The following is a 21,646-nucleotide window of genomic DNA, read 5'->3' as shown; positions in this document are numbered from 1 at the left end:
ATTTATGATATAACACGAGATTTACAGGTTTAGTTTTAGTATGACCAGGTTTGGGTCAAATTTGTAATCAATTGAGGTAAACGTGTCATGTTTGTGGGTTGTCTTGTTTAACCCATCACCCCTATATATATATATATATATATATATATATAGGGGGCTGCTAGAATGAGAACCACCCCGAGTTGTAAGAACCGCGAGAACTACACCCCACGGAGCGCCGTTCGCCATGATTTTTTTTTACAAGTAGATGTGTGTATTATAAACACAAGCGTAAAAAATCATGGCGAACGGCGCTCCGTGGGGTGTAGTTTTTTACACCACAAGTTTGGTGTTTTTTAATTTTTTTCTTTTTTTTTTTTTTCACCAAACTTGTGGTGTAAAAAACTACACCCCACGGAGCGCCGTTCGCCATGATTTTTTACGGCTGTGTTTATAATATACACATCTACTTGTAAAAAAAAATCATGGCGAACGGCGCTCCGTGGGGTGTAGTTCTCGCGGTTCTTACAACTCGAGGTGGTTCTCATTCTAGCGGCTCCCTATATATATATATATTATAAGGGATATTGGATTTAAATAACTAAAGCTTTCACCAATTGACCGATATTACTCCCAACTGCTTTTCAACAGTACATAAGACATTCTTTTATAACCTCTAATAATATATTGGATTTAAATAACTCAAACTTCACTAATTGACCGATATCACTCCCAGCTACTTTTCAACAGTACACAAGACACTCTTTTGTAACCTTCAATAACCGGAACCCTAAGCCCATAAGCCATGTCATGTCTTCACAAGTCTGGCCCAGTCTTCACTTGATTAACCTTCAGCCCAATAACGCTCCAGTAAAAGCCCACATGGGCAGTACATAGGAAAAAAAAACATTAGACAAATAAACTTTCGATTTGTACCACACCACTTTTAACTTATTTTCTTTGGCACTCCCAAACTAACTGAACTCTAACCTAGTTTACAAACATAAATGAACGAACGCGGGATCTCTTTATGTCGGTTCATTTAACTAAACAAACAATTTTTTTGTTCGTGTTCGTTCATTTATTAAACGAACACACACAAACGAACAGTTCATGAACATTCCTTGAAAGTTTAGTTCGTTTGCAGCCCTAGTTTTAATCATTGTAAAGGATCAAACAAAAATTCACTAGTAAAATGTGTATTTTAAGTTAAATACCATAGACTTTAATAGAAATGGTAAATAGAACTGTTGTTGCATTCATTTTTAGTTGAACTCTTTTTATATATACGAGATTGAATGGGTGTAGAAATTTAGTTAATATAAAATGTTTAGTCATCTATGATATTTTAAGTATATATATTACATGTCTATTACTGTATTTAAAGAAAACTTAAATTCAATTAGTCTGGGCCGGTCCAATAAGATATATTAATACAAGAGGAGCAGAGCCCATGTTATATTTAAGCACAAGTCCACAACCCTGCACCAAAATGTATATACTAATTACGATGTCGTTCTATAATGGGACACTACTATTAAAACGAGTTTATTAGAGTTGGAGATTTTTTTTAGTTAAATAATTTTTTCATTCCAATCATCAGACCAAATTACATAAGGATAACAGGTAGACGAGCAACAAACTGCGCCGTCATCCCCTTCTGAAAATCTTGAATTGAGGAGATAAATATCAGGTTATAGATAATTATGATAAATTATTTATTGTGTCTTGTATATTTAAATTAGATATAATTGTTGGTTTTATTAGATAGGTTTATCTAGTTAATATTTTATTATTTAAAATAGAGTTTGATGAGTCTGGTTAGGACTAGAATAAGTTTTAGTATAAATCTTTGGTTAGGGTTACTGTATTGGTGTGCTCTTATTGATAAATAATGAAATGAGTCGAATAGTTCGTTCAAGTATCGTGTTTACGTGTTCGTTCAAGGGCTTGATTTCCAACAATTGGTATCAGAGCTTGGTGTGGCGAGAGTCGGTGATTTTCAGTTGCTGTGTTAAAGCCGGTGGAATTTTCGGGGTTGTTGGTATGCAATTATCTCAATATAAGTATAAGTATACATGGTTAAATTGAAATACTTTTGCGTGGGGATTTACATAGTTATATATATATATATATATATATATGGAACCCATTAAGTCTAACCACCCTCCAAATCAATATTGACCATTGGATCTTGCTGAGATTAAATCCCAGCCCTTTAAACTCCCTACAAAAACCGCTGAAGTGGCAGTTATTTGCAGTTTTGTAACCAGGTGGTTTGCTCCTCATTTTGTGCACATGATCTCCACTTCTCTAGAGGTTATATAATGGTACCTGAAATTCAGCAAGAAGTGGGCTATAAAATTTAGTTCAGTTCCTAAAATTCAGCAAATAAACTGCACGACATGTAACTTCAAATGGATATAAAAACAACACACAGTTCATATTAAAGTGGGTAGTGGGCTTACTTGCAGTTATTGATGTTCCTATATAATAATAGTGCTATGGATTTATTTGTCTAGCGTACTCAACATGGAGCAGAAGATCAATACTCAAGAACTGCACTCGACAAGACACCCAATGCTGGAACACATGGCCTGCAAATGAAGGTTAAATTGTTCATACTTCCGTTAATATTGGTTTTGTTTCGTTAACATGCGTTATGTTTTGCAAATTACAGAAACCTAATCTGCAATAAACACATCAGTAGTTCTCTAATCAGTTTCTTTCTTTGTGTAGGTGGTAGCTATGATGGAACAACCTTGATGAAATAAATCACCTGCAAGTTAAGGTTACACTGTTTTTATACTTTCCATATTATTTGTGGTGTTTTTATTAAAATGAATTATGGCTTGCACAGTGCAAATACCCGAAGACAATGTTAAGAACGGAAAAACAAGTCCGTACAAATCGAAGTTTAAGCAGTATAATGGAGCAGATAAAAATGAAAGCAACATATCTAAATTCCAAGGTATTTTAACTAATCAATTGTTTTAATACTTTTACCTTCTAACTTGAATGTTTCGTCTCATTTCATGATAGGTCGGAATATTGCGACTGATGAGAGTGTTGAGACCCGCACCCCGTTTTCCAGTCCTTACACATCTGACTTGCACCATAACCTGAAATAGAGGAGTACCGGTAAAGTTATTTTCATTTAAATTTGTTAGTATTGAGTTTGATGCATATGAATGATGGTTCAAAGCAAAATTTTCATGTCACATGAAACAAAACATGTCTAATGGTCAAATTTTTCTAAGGTTACAGGAAGACGATGACACGTACGACTTTTTATTCTCTACAAATGCGAATATAAACGGGCACACAGTAGCGAGGTTTTTTTTTCAAATTTCATGAAATAGTTTACTAATTTTACATTTAATTTCTATACTTTAATACTCAAATTTCATGCAATAGTTAAACTCACAAAAATAACCGCTCTAATGATGGTTCAGGGCGGTTTTTGGCAGTTTTCCTGCAGGTGGTTTTACTATAGACATGGTCAGATTAACAAATAATACATAGAAGAGCTAACATATTTGATTACAGAACATACAAGTATTACCTGATACGAACAGGTAAATATTTAAATAAAAGTGATCAATAATCGCAAAAGTTCAGATATGTGAACAAGAAAGCTGTACATCTAAATGTACCCGTAAAAAGTTTAAGTTTAGTGTAGCTTAGCTATCTAAACAGGAACATATAGCACAATCAGTTTTCCAAACCGTTGTCTGGGACTTTAAAATCATTATTCTCCCAATAAAAGTTCAAAGTAATGAACCATAAAACATCCAAAAACACGAAAATATTCTGAATACATAAACTTTGTTGTAAAATTGGCAAGTAAAGATGATAAACCAATTACTTTGCATCCCCAAAACTTATCCAGCAAGTTGAACCCTAAACCTTGATCACGAAGGATGATAGTTAGCAGACCAAGAACAATTATAAAACAAACAACACCCACTTGTACTAATTCAAATCCCTGATATATAACAAACATTTAAGAAAATAAGTCGCGTCATGACATATATAAGTTAATCGAACACGAATTAGAACCTGTTAATGCTAATTAGGTCTATTATATCGAGAAAAAACCTCAAATTATCGAGCACAAACAAGGACCAGAAAAAGAATTGAACAAGAATTAGAACTTGTACCGTATATGCGACGAAGAGAGGATAATCGACGGTAGAAAACACCTTTAGCTTGTGTGATCTATAATTGTAAAGCGATCTTCAGGTTACCATTAAAGCGAAATGAAACAGTGAAACGAGAGCAATGGATGGAGCGGCTGTAATTGTAAGGTGAACAGATGACCATCTAGGGTGTTAAAAGACCATTTTTATGGATCCGATTACCTGTTCAAGTAACCCAAATTGTAAGAATTGGTGGACCCTTTTATAAAATGGGTAACCCAACATAATATTTAAACATATTATGTTAAATTAAAGAAAAAAATTCATTGGCGAGTTTTTTTAGAGTTAAATACCTGGTTGGTCCCTGTGGTTTGCGAAAATCGCAAACTTGGTCCCAAGGGTTCACTAATTACACACTTGGTCCCAGTGGTTGCAATTTTCGCACTCGGGTGGTCCTTAACACTAACATAAGTTATATTTCTCAGTTAAGTGTGTGCAAAATTACTTATTTACCCATGAACAATTTAAAAAAAAAAATTAAAAAGATAGCCACACTCATATTCCCCATTATCTCTCTCACTCCTACCACAACAACCACCATCCATCACCACCTCCACCACCATCAATCTCCACCACCGCCACCATACATCTCCACTTCCGCCACCATTAAAATCTCTACCACCGCCACTGCTCAACGTCACACCCAAATTACCAACACCATTCACCCCCGAAACCCCCCCTTCACCACCACCATGTAACCCACACTCACCACCTGCACCCTCACACCGTAACTCGACCACCGTGTCACCTGCAACTCTGAATTCAAGTTCATAACTGAAACCCTATTCAGTAATTAATCTGACCATCTAAGTGAATCTTTTTATAGTTTTCGACTAACCCATCACCCAATTTCAAAAACCCATCATCAGGAACCCAATTTTTCCACAAAGAACCATTAAAAGGTGTAACAACACATACCCATTAGCAGAAACATGAATTCCTTAATTCTAGGGCTTCCTTTCGAAACAGAGTATTTGTGTAACAACACATACCCATTAGCAGAAACATGAAATTGATCATGAGACGTGGTTCCAATATTCATAAAATCGAATTTATAGAAATAAATATGTACCAAGTGAGTTCTTTTTTCTTCAATTTTGAATTTGTAATGTGAGGGTTTCGTGAAAACCCTAGCTGTGTGATAAATTAGAGACAAATTGGGATATGGGTTTGAGTTCTTTTACGACAAAGATTTGGTTGATGAGAGGGTTGAAGAGGACCCGTCGCCGGTGAACGGCCGATGGTCATGGTCAACCACCGTGGAGACGGTGGTGCCGCAGTCAATGAGGTGGTAATCGGCGGGGGGAGAAAGCAGAGACAACAGCGGTTTAAATTGCGAGTGAAAGGAGAAGATGGAAGAAATTTGGGGTGTTCATTGTTAGGGTTTGATGAAACTGTATCAAGATTTGTGAAAGTGAGTTATTATTATTAGAGTTAAATGTCTAGTTACATGGTGGTGATGAAGGGGGGTGCAGGTGGATGGGGAGATGAGTGTGGCCTTTTTTTTAATTTTCTAAATTGTTTAGGGGTAAATAAGTAATTTTGCACACATTTAACTGAGAAATTTAACTTAGGTTAATGTTAAGGACCACCCGAGTGCGAAAATTGCAACCACTGGGACCAAGTGTGTAATTAGTGAACCCTTAGGACCAAGTTTGCAATTTTCGCAAACCACAAGGACCAACCAGGTATTTAACTCGTTTTTTATTTAATATGATACTTTCTAACTTTACTTATCCCCGTTTTCAATTTAATATGATACTAACTTTACCTATCCAACACATGTAGCCTAATAGATTATTCTAAATTAGTTTATAAATTTGCTAAAAAACCATAACTCTGGCTCTTTTTCTAAACAAATAATGTTTTTATTTTGAATTCAAAAAAATATGTATGCTATTATTATTTAAATAAACCCGTCACCAGAGAGAATGAATAAGAGATAGATCTTGTCATTTGTACAGGAGAAGTCACCGAAGATGGCAGGCATCTGCATACGAACGTGCCACGGATCAATGTCATCATGTCTTGAGAGATCAAGATGAAAGCTACAACGATATAATTCGCAGAGAGCATATTTGTTTCATAAACATTCCACACATTTCTCTTTTGTTTACCATACATTATTACTTTGTGTTTTATTTCAACTCACTATTTGTATTTTTTTATGTTTTTAGTAGTCAACGGTCCACTTAAAGAGTCAAGCAATCTAAGTTATTAGAATGTCTCCAACCTTCCTTTTTTTCGTTTATAGACATATTATATATGTCAATGTGAACTCATTTAATGAGTTCATATTATACGTGTAAAAATAATTAAAACCTTTTTCATTTACACTAAAGAAACCGTCCACCGGATGGGCACCATGCATCAAGTCAACAAGTCGAAAAGAGGCAATCTTTGAGGTTAAAGAGGACCATCTACAAGCCGAAAAAATTGAGGCAGTAAACCATGTTTGATTGTTATAACACTTTCCCCCAGTGTTTTGCATTAAAATGACACCATTTCATGTTTTGTCACTCTTTTACTTTTATTTTATATTGTTGTCTGGTTGTTTAGTGTTCACGTTCGTTTTCCTTTTATAAATTAAAAATAGTGCTTTTGTTTATGATGTTGCTTAGACTTGTGTCCACTTAATGTGGGTGTTTGGATTGCTTATTTTGAGCTCATTTTAACTTTTTGACTTCTTAATAGTTAATAGGTCATTTTTGTAGTGCTAGGATAATGTGTTTTGAGAATGAGTTTTGTGGTTTGAAAAGAAGAAAATGAAAACTTAGATGGTTGTAACTTTTTCAAATATGAGATGGAAAAAAAGAAAATGAGAAGCAAACTGAAACACCATCAATATACATTCTCTTTGTTTGTTACGTTGTTTATCGTAACCAGTCCACCTGACGGGTATTAAACTACTTGTGATGGTGGAAATCACGTGGCAATAGAGTTGCAAGTGTTAAAAGGTTAATGAACGAAATTAACGTTTGTTCATCTTCGTTCATTTAACTTAATGAACGAAATTTCTTATGTGTGTCCGTTCATTTAATAAACGGACGAACATAAACGAACTTTCCCTCGAATGGTTCACGAATTACTCGTTTAACGTTCAATTCGTTTACAACTCTACGTAGATATAAAGAACCCGAATCAATCACTCATAAGTATTTGGGTCGAAATTGACACATCTAATTGTTTATGAACTCTAGAAGTCAGAACTACTCACAGGTTTCAAAATAATGTCATTCAGGTAATCAACAACGGGTGAGCTACTCAAGCAATCCCCTCATTTCTAATGAAATATCCCGAACCGAGTCATCTATCCTAAAAGAAGTTTCCAAAAACTTCCCTCCAAAGCTCAAAAGGTTAGCCATCGGATCCTTTTGAGATTATACAAGTAAGAGAATCAAATTTAAATCATTCGTCGAGTTCTATCACATAGTTGTTGTTTTCCCTTTGTTCTATCAAAGAACTTGCTTTATGTCAAAATAAACAAAACCTAAAATATGTCAAAATTCTAAATAATTAAGACACATAAGTTCATAACAAAGGGTTTACATGAAACATATTCATTTAAATGTAAATAAGCAACTAGTATATCGTAGTTTCAAACAATTTACACATGAGACAACAGAAAGTGTAGTTACAAATCCGAAGAACCTTCATTATGCGCCATCAAACATTCTAAGTTTGAATGTTGGAGCAAATCTAATAAACGTGTTTAACATTCTGTGGAATGTGGAGAGCGTTTGGTCGATTTCTGGCGTTATAGAATGTGGAGAGTATCTGGTCAAATTAAGGTTTCTAGATGAAAAGAAACCAGGTCACCCGATTGAATCAAAGGATTTGCGCTTTTTACCGAAAAAGATCCATGGGCCTAGACTGGAAACCCCAAATTTTGATTGCCTCATTAACCAGACGCATGTCCCACAAGATTTTTTTTGTTGTATAAGAAATAGATAAAGTTATATTAAAACATATAAAGTATATTATTATATATAAAATTATAACTAGATTTACCACCCGCCGCAATGCGGCGGGGGATTCAATAGTTATATATCATGTTAGATGAAAGGCAAATGTTTCTCACATGACCACGAGCATGTGTGTAAAACCGAGAAAAAAATAACTAAGTCGATCTCTGACTCGGACGTTGCGACAGACCTATAAAACGGGGAAAAATAGACGCGCTGCGACGGACATGTTAAACAGGAAAAAACCAGATGAAAAACGTTGAACCCCACAGGCACGTTGCGGCATGTTAAGTCAGAAATTTAGAACGACACGTTAAACGGAGAACTTATGAAAGATGAAAATTATATAATAAGAGATTAAAGTTGAAAGTAAAAAAAATGTTGAGATTAAATTGCAAAAGATGAAAAGTTTTGGATTGAAAGTAAAAAAAAATTAAAGGGGTTAAATTGCAAAAGATGAAAACTTTTGAATTAGAAGTGAAAAATCAAATTAATTAAAGGGGTTAAAAAATACCAAAGATCGAAACTTTAGACTTAAATTCTCAAAGATTGAAACTTTAGAGTTAAAAAAGAAATCAATTAAACAAAAAAGATAAATAGATTTAGTTAAATTGATGTTTAATATTATTATTATTTAATAAAAGAGATAAATAAAAAACTAAGAGTGAGAAATTACCAGAGAATGACATGTGTCCAAAAAGGATTTTTGTTTATTAGTATAGAAAGATTATATATAAATTATCTATAAATAATAATGGAACTAACTATATAATAAAAAGAGTAAACTACACTTTTACACCCTCTGGTTAACACCCGGTATCAGCTTTATACCATATTTTGAGAATCGATCAACTTTACGCCCCCGTTTGTTTCCAAAACGCATCAATGTTGTACCCTGCACCTTAACGCCGTTCAGTTTCTACGTTTCTCACTAACGGCCAAAGGGCAAAATTGTCATTTTACTACTTTTTTACTTAACCTGATCAATTACATACCCTGTTTTCTTAACCCATTTGCTTTTACACCTTACCATTCACACGCCAACGTCAAACCTCCATTCCTCTTCTGGCGAACGACTCCGGCCACCAGAGCTCCATCATATCATGTTCTCCATCAGAACAGAAAGCATGCTAATTAGAACAACGATCACGAATGTAATCAGAGCGATTACATGTATATTTCTACTTCAATCATTACAGTTAAGGTTATGGATCATTATGGTTAACTCATTTTGATATAATTTTGGATAAATGTGATGATTAGGGTCTAGTCACCATCAACAACGTAGCATTATATTATCTAGGATAACTTAACTATACCTATTAGACCATGTGTAGTGGTGAAGATATATAATGCCCCCACCATGGGGCATTATCTGACACGTGTCATCCCAGTCAGCATGGGGCATTATAGCATAAAGTGATGTAGTGGGGCATTATTCCAATAACCCCCGTAACATTTTTAATGAAAAAAAAAAGCAAGTGGGTGTGTCAGAGCATTGATTGGTGGGTCTTAGTGGTCCAAGCTACCAACATAACATGTGTTAGAGCAATTCGGCGTTTTAAACATAACGCCAAAAACAATTTTTTCCAAAAGTAACGCCCCAAAACGCCTAGTGTAGTGGGGGAGGGGGCGTTTTGGAGCGTTTTTTTTCAATTTTTTTTAAAATAACGCCCCACTACTGTGTAATTAAACTATGTAATTCAAACACATAGAATGTGTTGAATATTTAACTATTTCCTATGGTTCACTGTGTAATTCAAAAATGATTATGGATGACTTTATTATGCTCAAACAGAATGCTTTTTCGCAAGGTCAAACAGAATGTTCATTGGTCATTTAACTTGGCAAGGTCTAACAATATGTTCCTTATTTGCTATTTGCTTGGCAAGGTCAAACAATTTAGGTGGGAATCATTAACATGATGCAGGGACTAAAAAAACTCGGTTATTAGAAATTACAAGGTGTAAATGAAAGGGTATAACTGTTATTTCACATAACAACAAACATAAATATAATGTCATCAGATAGGAGGGTCTAACATTGATGCATTTTGAAAAACGAGGGAGCGTAAAGTTGATCGATTTTCAAAATAGGGTGTAAAGCTGATACCGGGTTTTATCATTAGTCCTCAGGGTGTAAAACTACAATTTACTATAATAAAAAATAAACAAATCGAGTTCTAGCAGAGTTCGAGCTTAAAACATTTCTAACAAGTCTCGTATGAGTTCAAGCTGTCCTCAATTAAACGACGATACTTCCTAAAAACACCAGCCACGTACCACCTTCTCTCTCCTCTCTCCCTCACCAAACTCTTCTTCATCCGTGAGAGGTCCTTCCACACGGGTTTCCTTATTGGAAACCGACAAAGTCTGTAGCTCACTAGCTTTAAATCGACGAATTCCATTAGACCATCCGTAGTGGGGGGTGGGGGTGACGTTTTTTTATCAAAAAAAAAGCCCAACTACGCTTGTAAACCCCCCCCCCCTCTCGGGCGTTTTTTTCAAACAAAGAACCCTGAAGCGTGCTTTATAAAACTCCTTTTTCTTTTTGTTTGGCCAATAACATTTTTTTATGGTTTTGTTTTATTTAATTCTATTACACCCATTTTAACACAATGCCCACATCCTCACTACACCTCTTTTAACATAATGTCTCACAATGCCCACATGTTAAGTGGACCGTCACATAACACAAAATGCTCAAGAGTCTTTCCCCTCCCACTACACATGGTGTTAGAGATGCTCGTGATTTGTACTATGCTTAAATGCTTAACAAGTGTTACAAACGAAGTAGATAACATATCAAAATTCTAGAGATGCTCTAGTTTTTTAATCTCATCTCAAAATTCTCCCGGCCCACTACCCACTTGGGTTTATTTTTGTGAACCGGATGATGCGAGTTGATTCGGTCGAAGATGCGGGTCGCTTTCTTTTCCTTTTATATAAAGTAGCACTTTCTTTGCTTAGTCACCGGGTCACAAGAACCACCCGAATTACGTGGCGCGCAGCTCTCGCAAAAACAACAAATGACAGAATACACCCACTTTTTAAAACAGCATATTCTTCGAATGTCCTCTTTATGCCCTTTTCAAAAGTTACAAAATAAAATACATAAATTAAAACTTGTTTCTAATACATTAATCTAAGTTGTTTTGGTTGTATTAGTTTTGACTTTATACCATGATTATATATTATATATTGGTGTATTATATCTTTAACATTGCTTAAATTATTAGAAGAAATGATAAGGTAGGTTTCGCGTCCAAGAAACGACAAGAATATAATCGAAGAGACGTAGAGATGACTAACACGGATAATGATGTATTATCAGGATAAGACGGACCTAACAACAGATGAGCCAATAATAGTACCAACTACTCACCCTTCGATTTGGATAAAAGTTGTCTGGACAAAATCTAGTCTACGCGTCGGACAATACACTGGTTTGGAGAAAAAACGTACTCCACTAGATTGATTAGGGATGAGGAAAAAATCGAATTCCTAAAAAGTACTAAACCAAAATAACCTTAAACAAACTACAACATCACAATCGTTCTATAGTCGTGTTAAATGTTAAAGTCGTCGAGCTGGATTACTTGAATCACACACTTAGTTATATACTTTAAATGCGTGTTACATATTTCAAATCAATGATTGCTTACAAAGATAAACAAGGACGCAAACATAATCTACACACCCGTGTGATTTGTGAATAACGTACAATGCGTACGAGATAAAATTACGCACATTATAAAACTTAAAACCCTAATCACGCATGTTGAAAACCATAATCACGCATGAACATAATCATGCATGTACAAAATCAGAAATCATGCGTGAGGTAAAAACATAATCACGCATGTTATAATTTCATGTCGTACGTATTGTACGTTAAGTGATATTGTATTTTACACTTTCATTATATATATAAAATAAACTTAGTATATAAATATATTAAATAAACTTATAAATAAAAACTCGATTGGGCTCATGAGCCGCCTCGAGCTCGACATGTGAAGCTCGGACTTGAACAAGTGTCCTAAATGAGCCTCAATAACCTCGAGCTCGTTTAATGAGCCGATCTCAAGTAGGTTAAGGACGGATCAGCTCGTTTTCACCCCTAGTTTATATTAAAATACTACACTAAATTATAGATACATAACACCATCTATAATTGGTGCTATAAACTTCAGAAACTTTCAAGAAAAGGGAGTCCAAAATCGTCACCTTAATTCTATTTTTAACTAACCTCTTACCACAAGACACGCATTATGTGTCATCACACACCCCCCCCCCCCCCCTATAAAGACCACATTCACATTCCTGCAACTATTACACAATAATACTCTTAACTCATTCTCCTTGCAATGAAACTAGATCACAAGCTACATGACATCGAAATCGCTCAGTCGATAACGGACCTGTCATCGGATAAGCTTGATTCGAACGAAGAGGAGCTCTACACACCTCCACTCAACTTCTCCATGGTCGATAATGGCGTTTTTCGTTCCGGTTTCCCTGATACTGCTAATTTCTCGTTTATTAAAACACTAGGCTTACGATCTATTGTGTATGTCACTTTCTCTTAGTAGAGTTAGTTTTTATTTGTTGTGAGATTTATCATTTGATCTAGTTAATTTGTGGTGATGGTTTAGATATTTGTGTCCTGAACCGTATCCGGATCATAACGTTGAGTTTTTGAAGGCGAATCGGATTCATCTGTTTCAGTTTGGGATTGAAGGAACTAAGGTACGGATTCTGTGGTCTTCTGATATCCGATCTGGTAATTTCATGTGATGGTTGCAACTTTTAATGAAGTAGCATTTGAGTGATTGGTGTGGATCGTATCAACACGATCAAATAGATCAAATAATGCGTCAAAAAAAAAAAATACTTATAGTGTTTGAAACAATGATGGACTTAGTCCATTAATTTAGGGGTATCTCAAAAAAAAAAAGAATTTAGCGGTCAACTGAGTAGCAACAGGGGCACTCATAGTCTGGGAACTGGGATGATCGCAATTCTATGACGTTTTGTTTCTTACGTTGCCGCCCATACACAAAACAAAAGGATATTTTATTGTTTTGGGGCTTGGGTTATGTTTGTTATTTGGGCCTTTTTCAATTATATTATACTTAATTTAGGTTAACTCTATCATTTGGGCTTCTTTCAATTATATTATACTTAATTTGGGTTAACTCTATCATTCGGGCCTAATTATTATACAAGTTTGGTGTTGGTAAAGGTTTGGGCTTATAAAAGTTTGGAATTTTAATAAATTAAAGTATCATATTTTTTAGGTGTATCATTGTATTTGTTCGGTGATATCTTTTATATAAAACAGAACTAATAATACTCCAAAATATACCAGCTAACAATTCAAATAAAAGAAATTAAAAATTCAAACTTATAGATAAAAAATATGTAACATTGTTTTTATGGGGGAATATATGCAGGAACCTTTTGTTAACATACCTGAAATCACAATTCGTGAAGCATTACAAGTTGTTCTGGGTATGTAATTAATCCACATTGATTTTAAAGGCTAATAATCTTTTTCTTATCATGCATTTGATTTGATTTGATTTGATTTTTGGCAGATGTAAATAATCACCCGCTGTTGATTCATTGCAAAAGAGGCAAGGTATAAGCTGTTTTCTATATTCGGTTACAAATAAAAAAATTAAATAAAACTTTCTGGTTCGAAACGAAATTATTTATTCGGTTCAGTTATGATTTTTGTTTTATGAAATTCAATTCGGGTTAAACCGGGGAAAATAAATACATATATATGTATTGGACTTTCGGGTTTGAGAAATCACAAAATTACATTTCAATAGATGTCGCTTTTCCATTGTTTAACCTTAAGTTATGAAGCATGCTCGCTCGACACTTTGAGGATTCGAGTGAACGATGATCGGGAAAAAAGTTAACGGAAACCTAATTCAAAATCAGTTTTTGGTTTATTTGAATTCAGTTTTGTTTGGTTTAATGAACAGATAATCAAATCAAGGAATCCGAAACCCGAACTGAACACTCTATAAGCCCTTAGAAAGTAACCCATAGACTTGGATATACATGTTCACTTTTTTTTTCTCTTGCTGGCCCGGTTTCTATATTAATATATAGATGTTGGTCGTTAAAAAAAACATGTTTACTTTTTTCAAGTTGTGGGATTGAGTTTGAACGCAACGCTAAAGTTTGCATAAGTGTATCGGTTTTGGTCCACTAGTTGAAAAGTTGAAAATTTTAAAAATATGAGTCATTGATAAAATATAAATTACATAGTTTAGATTTGGGTTTTCGCATACTTTTGTAATAAACTAATGTGATGTAATAAATTAAAGAGTTAATTACATAGTTAGTACCTGTGGTTTGCACAAAATAACATACTTAGGTACTAATAGTTTAAAATCACATTCTAGGGTATTAACTTTTCATTTTGTAACGTTTGAAGGTATTAACGTTATTTTTAAATTTAAAATCACATTCTATTAGTATCTAAGTATGTTATTTTGTGCAAACCACATGGACTAACTATGTTAATACCATAGAAGTTAATACCTCCAAACGTTACAAAATGAAAAGTTAATACCCTAGAAGGTGATTTTAAACTATTAATAGCTAAGTATGTTATTTTGTGCAAACCACAGGGACTAACTTTGTAATTAACTCTAGATTAAACATGAAGTAGCAAACTACTTTCATCTTTTGGTGTGAATTTATAGTGTTAAAAAAATTCAATTGAATAAACTAAATAACTTTTATCTTTTTGTGTGAATTTGTAATTTTAAAAAATTTAATTGAATAAACTAAACATGGAGCCTGAAGTGGTAGATAAATCAATAAATGATATTTTGAAAGGGAAAAGGTTAATAATTATTATTATTGAGCATTGGTCCAAGTACCGATATGGTTCGTTTGTTCAACCACTCTGACCCATAATCAGCTACCGAAATGAAGATGGTTCAAGAGTATTCAGCTGAACCGATTATGTAGGCGGTTCTCAAACCATCAAATCCGGTTCTCAGTACAGTGCTCAACGCACATATATAGAGAGATTTTTCTAAACATGACGGTAGTATTGATTGATTCAGCATCGAACGGGTTGTCTAGTGGGATGTTTAAGAAAGATTGAAAGATGGTGTTTGACATCAATATTTGAGGAATACCAAAGATTTGCAGCTGCAAAGGCTAGAATTTCAGATCAAAGGTTCATGGAGGTGTTTGATGCTTCTGGATTCAAAGATATACCAACATCTCCATGTTCATGTATTAAGAGGTAAAATCACAAGGGCATTTTCGTTATAACCATATGCATATCCAAATGTATTTGAGTTTGGTTATCCTAGATCATATAAACTTGAATAATAATTGGTTTATAACACTAGAAAATAATTTATACAAATATAACATTATTTTTTAGAGTAAATCACTTTTTGAGTCCCTATGTTTTAGTGGTATTAACCACTTGAGTCCAAAATCAAAAAGTTTAACGCCCTGAGTCCCTAGCCATTTATTTTATAACGTTTTGAGTCCAATTTTCTTCATTTTATAACGATTTGAGTCCAAAAAATTGGACTCAAAAGGTTAAAATTTGGACTCAAAAGGACTCAAATTGTTAATGAAAATGCTTATAGGGACTCAGGTCGTTAAACTTTTTGCTTTTGGACTCAACTAGTTAAAACCACTAAAACACAGGGACTCAAAAAGTAATTTACCCTATTTTTTAAATAGTTAATAAATAAATAGAAATAACAAATTTTATAATATACAAGGAGAAAACGGCAAGGAGGGATTTATCTCTCTGCCATTGTGGCAACGATGACTGTATTATATGTGTTACACTACAACTTCACATTTATGTACTATGAGAGTACTTACCCTAGGAGGCGAATTAGTTAACCATACTTGTTATTATTCATTGTTGTTTATGATGGTGTAGAGTGCAACTTCGTGTGACGGCTTATTAATAGCGTTTTACTTGTTTGCAACCCTAGATAAGTGTTAATGTCATTAAGCTTCTTGTACGTGTTGCATCGTTTCAAATACTTTGCTTGCCTCTAAAGTCGCATTCATTAGTGTGTATATTATGTTCTAGTTGTTTGACATATTTGGCATATTAAGTTCATCTTTTGCTTTTGAATTTTGATATATTTGTGCAACTGCCTTTTGACTTAACTACATAGTGACAGGTAAACCATGAACATAAAGGGGAATGTGCTGAGAGTGGAATCCATGAAGCATGACCTAATAATAGTTTTATATGTACCAATTAAGTTATGTAATAAATTTCCTAGGCTTAGTTTAAATTGTATAACTTTACCATATTATAATGTAATATTACGTTATAGGTTTTCTTCCTTATGCTCATCATACCTGTAACTCATGAAATCGTTGGTGAGTTCATGATGTTACAAACGGTATTAGAGTGATCAAAGTTGTAATGTGTATATATAATGTTATGATAAGTTAGAGTGTAGATAACATGGTATGTTGGAAAACATTTTTAAGTAATCAACAAACAAAACCGATTGATAGAAACAAGGGAAGTATTTAAATCATTTTTCTAGACATGGTTCTCTTTAATTAGATTTTGTTAAAGGTTTTAGAGTGGTGGGAATGCTTAATCCACATGCTTCATTTGCTATAACACCTCTCTCCTCTACATCGGCTTTCTTCACTACTTACCATTTACTAGCCACAACATGCCAAATTACATAAAGTGCTGTTTGCTCCTCATGCCACAACCAATTTATAAATTAAATAAAAAAAACTAACCAAATATGTGATTGCTTCTCATGCAACCCAATACCCTCTTGCTTCTCGACAAGAGTGCTAAGATCACAACCCACCTTGGTGATCCACATGTTGTCGCCACTTGTCTATTGACGGGAGCGCTTGCCACAACATGCAGACGATGGGGTGCCGAAGCATTCCATCCACCCTAAGAATTGTCCTTTCACACAGTTATTTAATTACCATGTCTTACTATCAATGCCATGGACCCAAAGTCAAAGAAGATATTGCAGCTCCTACGTTTAAGACAGGTGACTATTCTTCAACCCCAAAAGTCATGATATATATGTCGTTTTGTTTAAAAACTAGTATTTTTACATGCCCCACATTGCGGCATCGAAACTTAAAGTAACTCGAATATATACCATTAAGTATTTGACCCGACTCATGTTTATGCTTTATAAGATAAACATATATGTATCTGCTAAAAGCATCAGTAAAAAAAAGTAACGAATACCTCTCCCCATTTCTATCATTTTTACCAAATATATATATACCCGCACTTTCGCCAAAAGCGCAAATCGTGAACTATGATATTTAACCACTCAACTATTATTTCTTGTTTATCATCCAAAGTGTAACATTCATATGGCAAATCAAACATTTGACATCTCATTTAGACATCCTACATTCATGTGGCCAAGTTGAGCTGAGCATACCCAGTCCATAAGCCCATATGTCAAGGTCCAATAACAAGCCCATTTAATTCATTATTGGGCCACCTTATCCCTCCACTTCCCCCAAAAATTAAAATTAGGGTTTACAAATCTCTCTATATAACCTATCTTCTTCTTCAACCTATCAATCACATCATATCTTCTATCTCATCTTCCAGATCTACAATCACTCTCTTTTATCATCATATTTCACACATTCCAGAAGATTCCGATGAGGTAGACATCCCCAATAAGTATAGGAAGTGCCGTATGACACTTTAAACCGCACCGGATCACGGCGGCGCGTGTCCTTCCACCAATTCACCACCTCTCCGATCATTAACACGATCTCGAGCTCCGGTTTTTGGTCTGGATACCTCGCTTTGCCTCTTCCGCTGTGTGTGTGATTTTGAACGGGTCTCTGAGGTTTCTTCTTCTTTAAGTTTCACACATTTTCTCACACTCACGCGCTCCCACGCGCCGCCGATGTTTACCTAACATTTAAGGTTCGATGCACGTCACCGGTAGCCAAAAGTGCAGTGAGGTTTCTTCTTCTTTAAGTTTCACACATTTATCACACTCACGCGCTTCCACGCGCCGCTGATGTTTACCTAACATTTTAGGTTCGATGCCACGTCACCGGTAGCCAAAAGTGCAGTGACCGTTGATGCTATGATTGAACCGATAATAAACTTTCGTGTGTTTCGCATTTTATAGGAACCTGTGAATCGATAATAATCCGTTCGTTCACGGAGCCGTTTTTTGCGATTACATTTTTTTAAAAATTTATAATGATATTTTTTTGATTTTTTTTAAAAAAAGTTGTGCCTGTGATGATTCATTTTAAAAATGTTGGAATTACCGACTGATTTTTTTGTGATGACAGATCGACTAGCTGAGGCACTTTTTTTTAAAAATTTTGGTTTTGTAGTTAGTGTAATTAATTTGCCTCCTCTTTCGGCTGCAAGTTTATTGATTTGATTATCAAGGTTATTCTTGTTGCTTTGTTCTAGAGGCATAAATAGGTTCATTGTGAGGGTGTTATTGTTCCTTGGTTTTGTTTCTTAATAATAATCAGGGTTAAGCCTTCCTCTGGCATATTTCTTGTTTTGTAATATTAAACTTAGGTTGACAATTAGTTTTTGGTGTTTTTTAATGGATACCGTTGACAATTGATTTTGGTTAATTGCCTCCTCTTTCGGCTGCAAGTTTATTCTTGCTGCTTTGTTCTAGAGGCATAAATAGGTTCATTGCGAGGGTGTTATTCTTCCTTGATTTTGTTTCTTAATAATAATCATGGCTAAGCCTTCCTCTGGCATATTTTTTGTTTTAACTAATGGAATGAATTATTTGGCATTTACTATCCGCATCAGTGAAAGGCTATCCTTTCTACAAACAGCCTAATCATCATGTCACATCAGCTTTTCACTTATTCTTCCCACAAACACTTTTTACCCACAACAATAACATATATATCCTTCTCACAAACAACTTTATAAAAAAAAGAAAGGACCCACCATTAGCCCATTCTTCCCCAAGAATTTTGAAGAATGAACAACCTTCATGTCATCCTCTACAACACCCACTAATCTATCACTCTCACAAATGCCCTCCACATAGGAATGAACACCCTCCATGTTACCTACAAACATCCTTGATGTGGATAGTCTAAAGTGAGCGCTTAGGTACTAGAATGGTTAAAGCTCTTGATTTTAGGCTCAAAAAGTAGATTTATTATTTTTCAATTTAAATAAATTACGAAAATTAAATAACATTAAAATTTAAATTTTAACATTAAATAAAAAAATTACCAACTTACAGCATTACATATCATTGAAACCTAAAATTTAAAACTTTACATCAAAATAAAAATTAATACTTAAAATATGATAGAAAACCTAGAAAACTAAAGCTGTTTCAACCATTTTGATGGCCTAAAACGAATTAAAAACTTGAGGTTTTTTTTAAAAAAAAACACTATTTGAGAAAAACTCTTCTTTACCTGGGCTTGATATCGGCAAAATAAACCAAAATTTATTGTTTGTGAAGTTGAACTCTTTTTTGTATTTTTATATATAATTTTTGTATGTGTTTATAATAGGGTTGTTCATGAGCCGAGCTGAGCCGAGCCATGCCAAGCTCGGGCTCGGCTCGATTATAAACCGAGCTGGCTCGGCTCGGATTTGAAACTAAGCTGAAAATCTAATCTCGGGCTCGGCTTGGTTTTAAACCGAGCTAGCTCGGCTCGGCTTGGTTTGGCTCGATTTTATACCTCTTAAAATTTAATAGCCTAAAATATTATTCAATAATTTAAAAGAATATATTCAAAATAAGTTCAACCTAATACAATTCAAACCAAAATCAAGTTTAACAACGCAAAATAAGTTTTAATTTCAATAAAATACAATATTAGTTCATTAGTATGATAATCAATCTTCAAATATGCCATAAATATCAAATTACAAACCTATATACATGTAAATAATAATCAGTTTTTTGTAATATTTTATAATGTATATAAAATTAAAACTTATTATAAGTAAAATAATTCGAGCTAAACCGAGCCGAGCTACAAAGCGAGCCGAACCGAGCCAGCTCGGCTCGTTACGAGCCGAGCCGAGCGAGGCTCACTTTCTAACCGAGCCGAGCCGGCTCGGCTCACTTTTAAACCGAGCCAAATCGAGCGAGCTTTTTCCGAGCTAAATCCGAGCGAGCTCCGAGCCGCAAGCTTTTTGAACAGCCCTAGTTTATAAGTTTGTATGTGTTTATAAGTTTAGTCCAACTCAAATATTATATATAATGTTTTTTAGAGTTTGAGTTTCTATTGATTTAGAGGTGTAAAGTCAAGTCTCAAATTACTTAGGACTTGAGCTGGCTCTGTACAAAACCTAAATACTTCAAACTTAAACATATGTTGACAATTAGTTTTTGGTTTTTATTAATGGATTTTGTTGACAATTGATTTTGGTTAATTTGCCTCCTCTTTCGGCTGCAAGTTTATTGATTTGATTATCAGGTTTATTCTTGCTGCTTTGTTCTAGAGGCATAAATAGGTTCATTGTGAGGGTGTTATTGTTCCTTGATTTTGTTTCTGTGTAATAATCAGGGTTAAGCCTTCCTCTGGCATATTTTTTGTTTTAACTAATGCAAGATTATGAAAAATAAATTTACTTGGTAATGCTACTATTTCTATGTAATCTTGAACTCGAAGTGAATATTCGAACTAGACAGTAATTTGCTCATGGAGGCAAATAGACACAAGATCACCTGAAAGGTGAAGGCCTACTTTTTCTTATGGGTGGAAGACTCAAATAATGTCTCAACCTTTAGGCGTCTTGAGTCATGTGACGGTTCATTTAACGATGGGGCATTAGACTATCCGCATCAGTGAAAGGTTATCCTTTCTACAAACAGCCTAATCAGCATGTCACATCAGCTTTTCACTTATTCTTCCCACAAACACTTTTTACCCACAACAATAACATATATATCCTTCCCACAAACAACCTTATTATAATTATTTTATTAAATTTAAACTAAATAAAAAAAAAGAAAGGACCCACCATTCCCCCATTCTTCACCATTCTTCTCCAAGAATCCTTAAGAATGCATACCCTCCATGTCATCCTATACAACACCCACTAATCCATCCCTCTCTCAAATACCCTCCATATAGGCCAAGAATCACCTACAAACATCTTTGATGTGGATAGTCTTATATGATGTTTTTTCATAATTGAGTGTAGTCGGATAATGTTCAATGCCTCATAAATGGTAACTCAATTATTATTTTTTCTAAAAAAATTACTAATAATAAAAATTCATTACATAATTACATTTCTAAAAATAAAAATAAAAACCGCAAAATAAAACAAATAAAAAAATTACATTGCTAAATAAAAAACTAATAATCCAAAGTCTGTATTTTTCTCGGATTTTTTGCTGACGCATTTGCCTATAAGAGGGTCATAGTCTTTGAACGCCAATGACCGAGATCTCGAATGTCTTGTAGGCGTTGGTTCATCTATTCTTCCTTAATTATG

The 21,646-nt window shown here is 34.4% G+C and overlaps 1 protein-coding gene, 2 long non-coding RNA genes and 3 other non-coding genes across 7 annotated transcripts; 5 read left to right on the top strand and 1 right to left on the bottom strand.

Annotated features, from left to right (window-relative positions):
* Positions 1-2,017: 2,017 nt before the first annotated feature.
* Positions 2,018-4,306, bottom strand: LOC110938136. Its single transcript, XR_002591210.2, has 4 exons — positions 4,143-4,306; positions 2,986-3,101; positions 2,448-2,576; positions 2,018-2,313 (listed from the first exon to the last, which is right to left on the bottom strand). It is a non-coding gene; the product is annotated as an uncharacterized LOC110938136 (long non-coding RNA).
* Positions 4,307-12,457: 8,151 nt separating this feature from the next.
* Positions 12,458-16,513, top strand: LOC110938134 (tyrosine-protein phosphatase DSP1). 2 transcript variants are annotated; one of them, XM_022180607.2, is made up of 6 exons: positions 12,458-12,718; positions 12,804-12,897; positions 13,605-13,662; positions 13,749-13,792; positions 15,246-15,430; positions 16,344-16,513. In XM_022180607.2, exons 1-6 carry the CDS (start codon positions 12,516-12,518, stop codon positions 16,345-16,347), a joined length of 588 nt encoding a protein of 195 aa, XP_022036299.1. In that variant the 5' UTR covers positions 12,458-12,515; the 3' UTR covers positions 16,348-16,513. The 2 variants fall into 2 exon arrangements, with proteins under 2 accessions (XP_022036299.1, XP_022036298.1); XM_022180606.2 differs by having other exon boundaries at positions 12,460-12,718; positions 16,338-16,513.
* Positions 16,514-17,748: 1,235 nt separating this feature from the next.
* Positions 17,749-18,964, top strand: LOC110938133. Its single transcript, XR_002591209.2, has 2 exons — positions 17,749-18,592; positions 18,813-18,964. It is a non-coding gene; the product is annotated as an uncharacterized LOC110938133 (long non-coding RNA).
* On the top strand, positions 17,831-17,899 carry LOC118492014. Its single transcript, XR_004892458.1, has one exon. It is a non-coding gene; the product is annotated as a small nucleolar RNA U49 (small nucleolar RNA).
* LOC118492013 lies at positions 18,226-18,379 on the top strand. Its single transcript, XR_004892457.1, has one exon. It is a non-coding gene; the product is annotated as a small nucleolar RNA snoR2/U65 (small nucleolar RNA).
* Positions 18,428-18,510, top strand: LOC118492009. The gene has a single exon (XR_004892453.1). It is a non-coding gene; the product is annotated as a small nucleolar RNA snoR77Y (small nucleolar RNA).
* Positions 18,965-21,646: the final 2,682 nt, after the last annotated feature.

The sequence above is a fragment of the Helianthus annuus genome, chromosome 4 (genome assembly GCF_002127325.2).
Source record: "Helianthus annuus cultivar XRQ/B chromosome 4, HanXRQr2.0-SUNRISE, whole genome shotgun sequence".
Taxonomy (NCBI): domain Eukaryota; kingdom Viridiplantae; phylum Streptophyta; class Magnoliopsida; order Asterales; family Asteraceae; genus Helianthus; species Helianthus annuus.
This window is presented reverse-complemented; position numbering and strand designations above follow the sequence as displayed.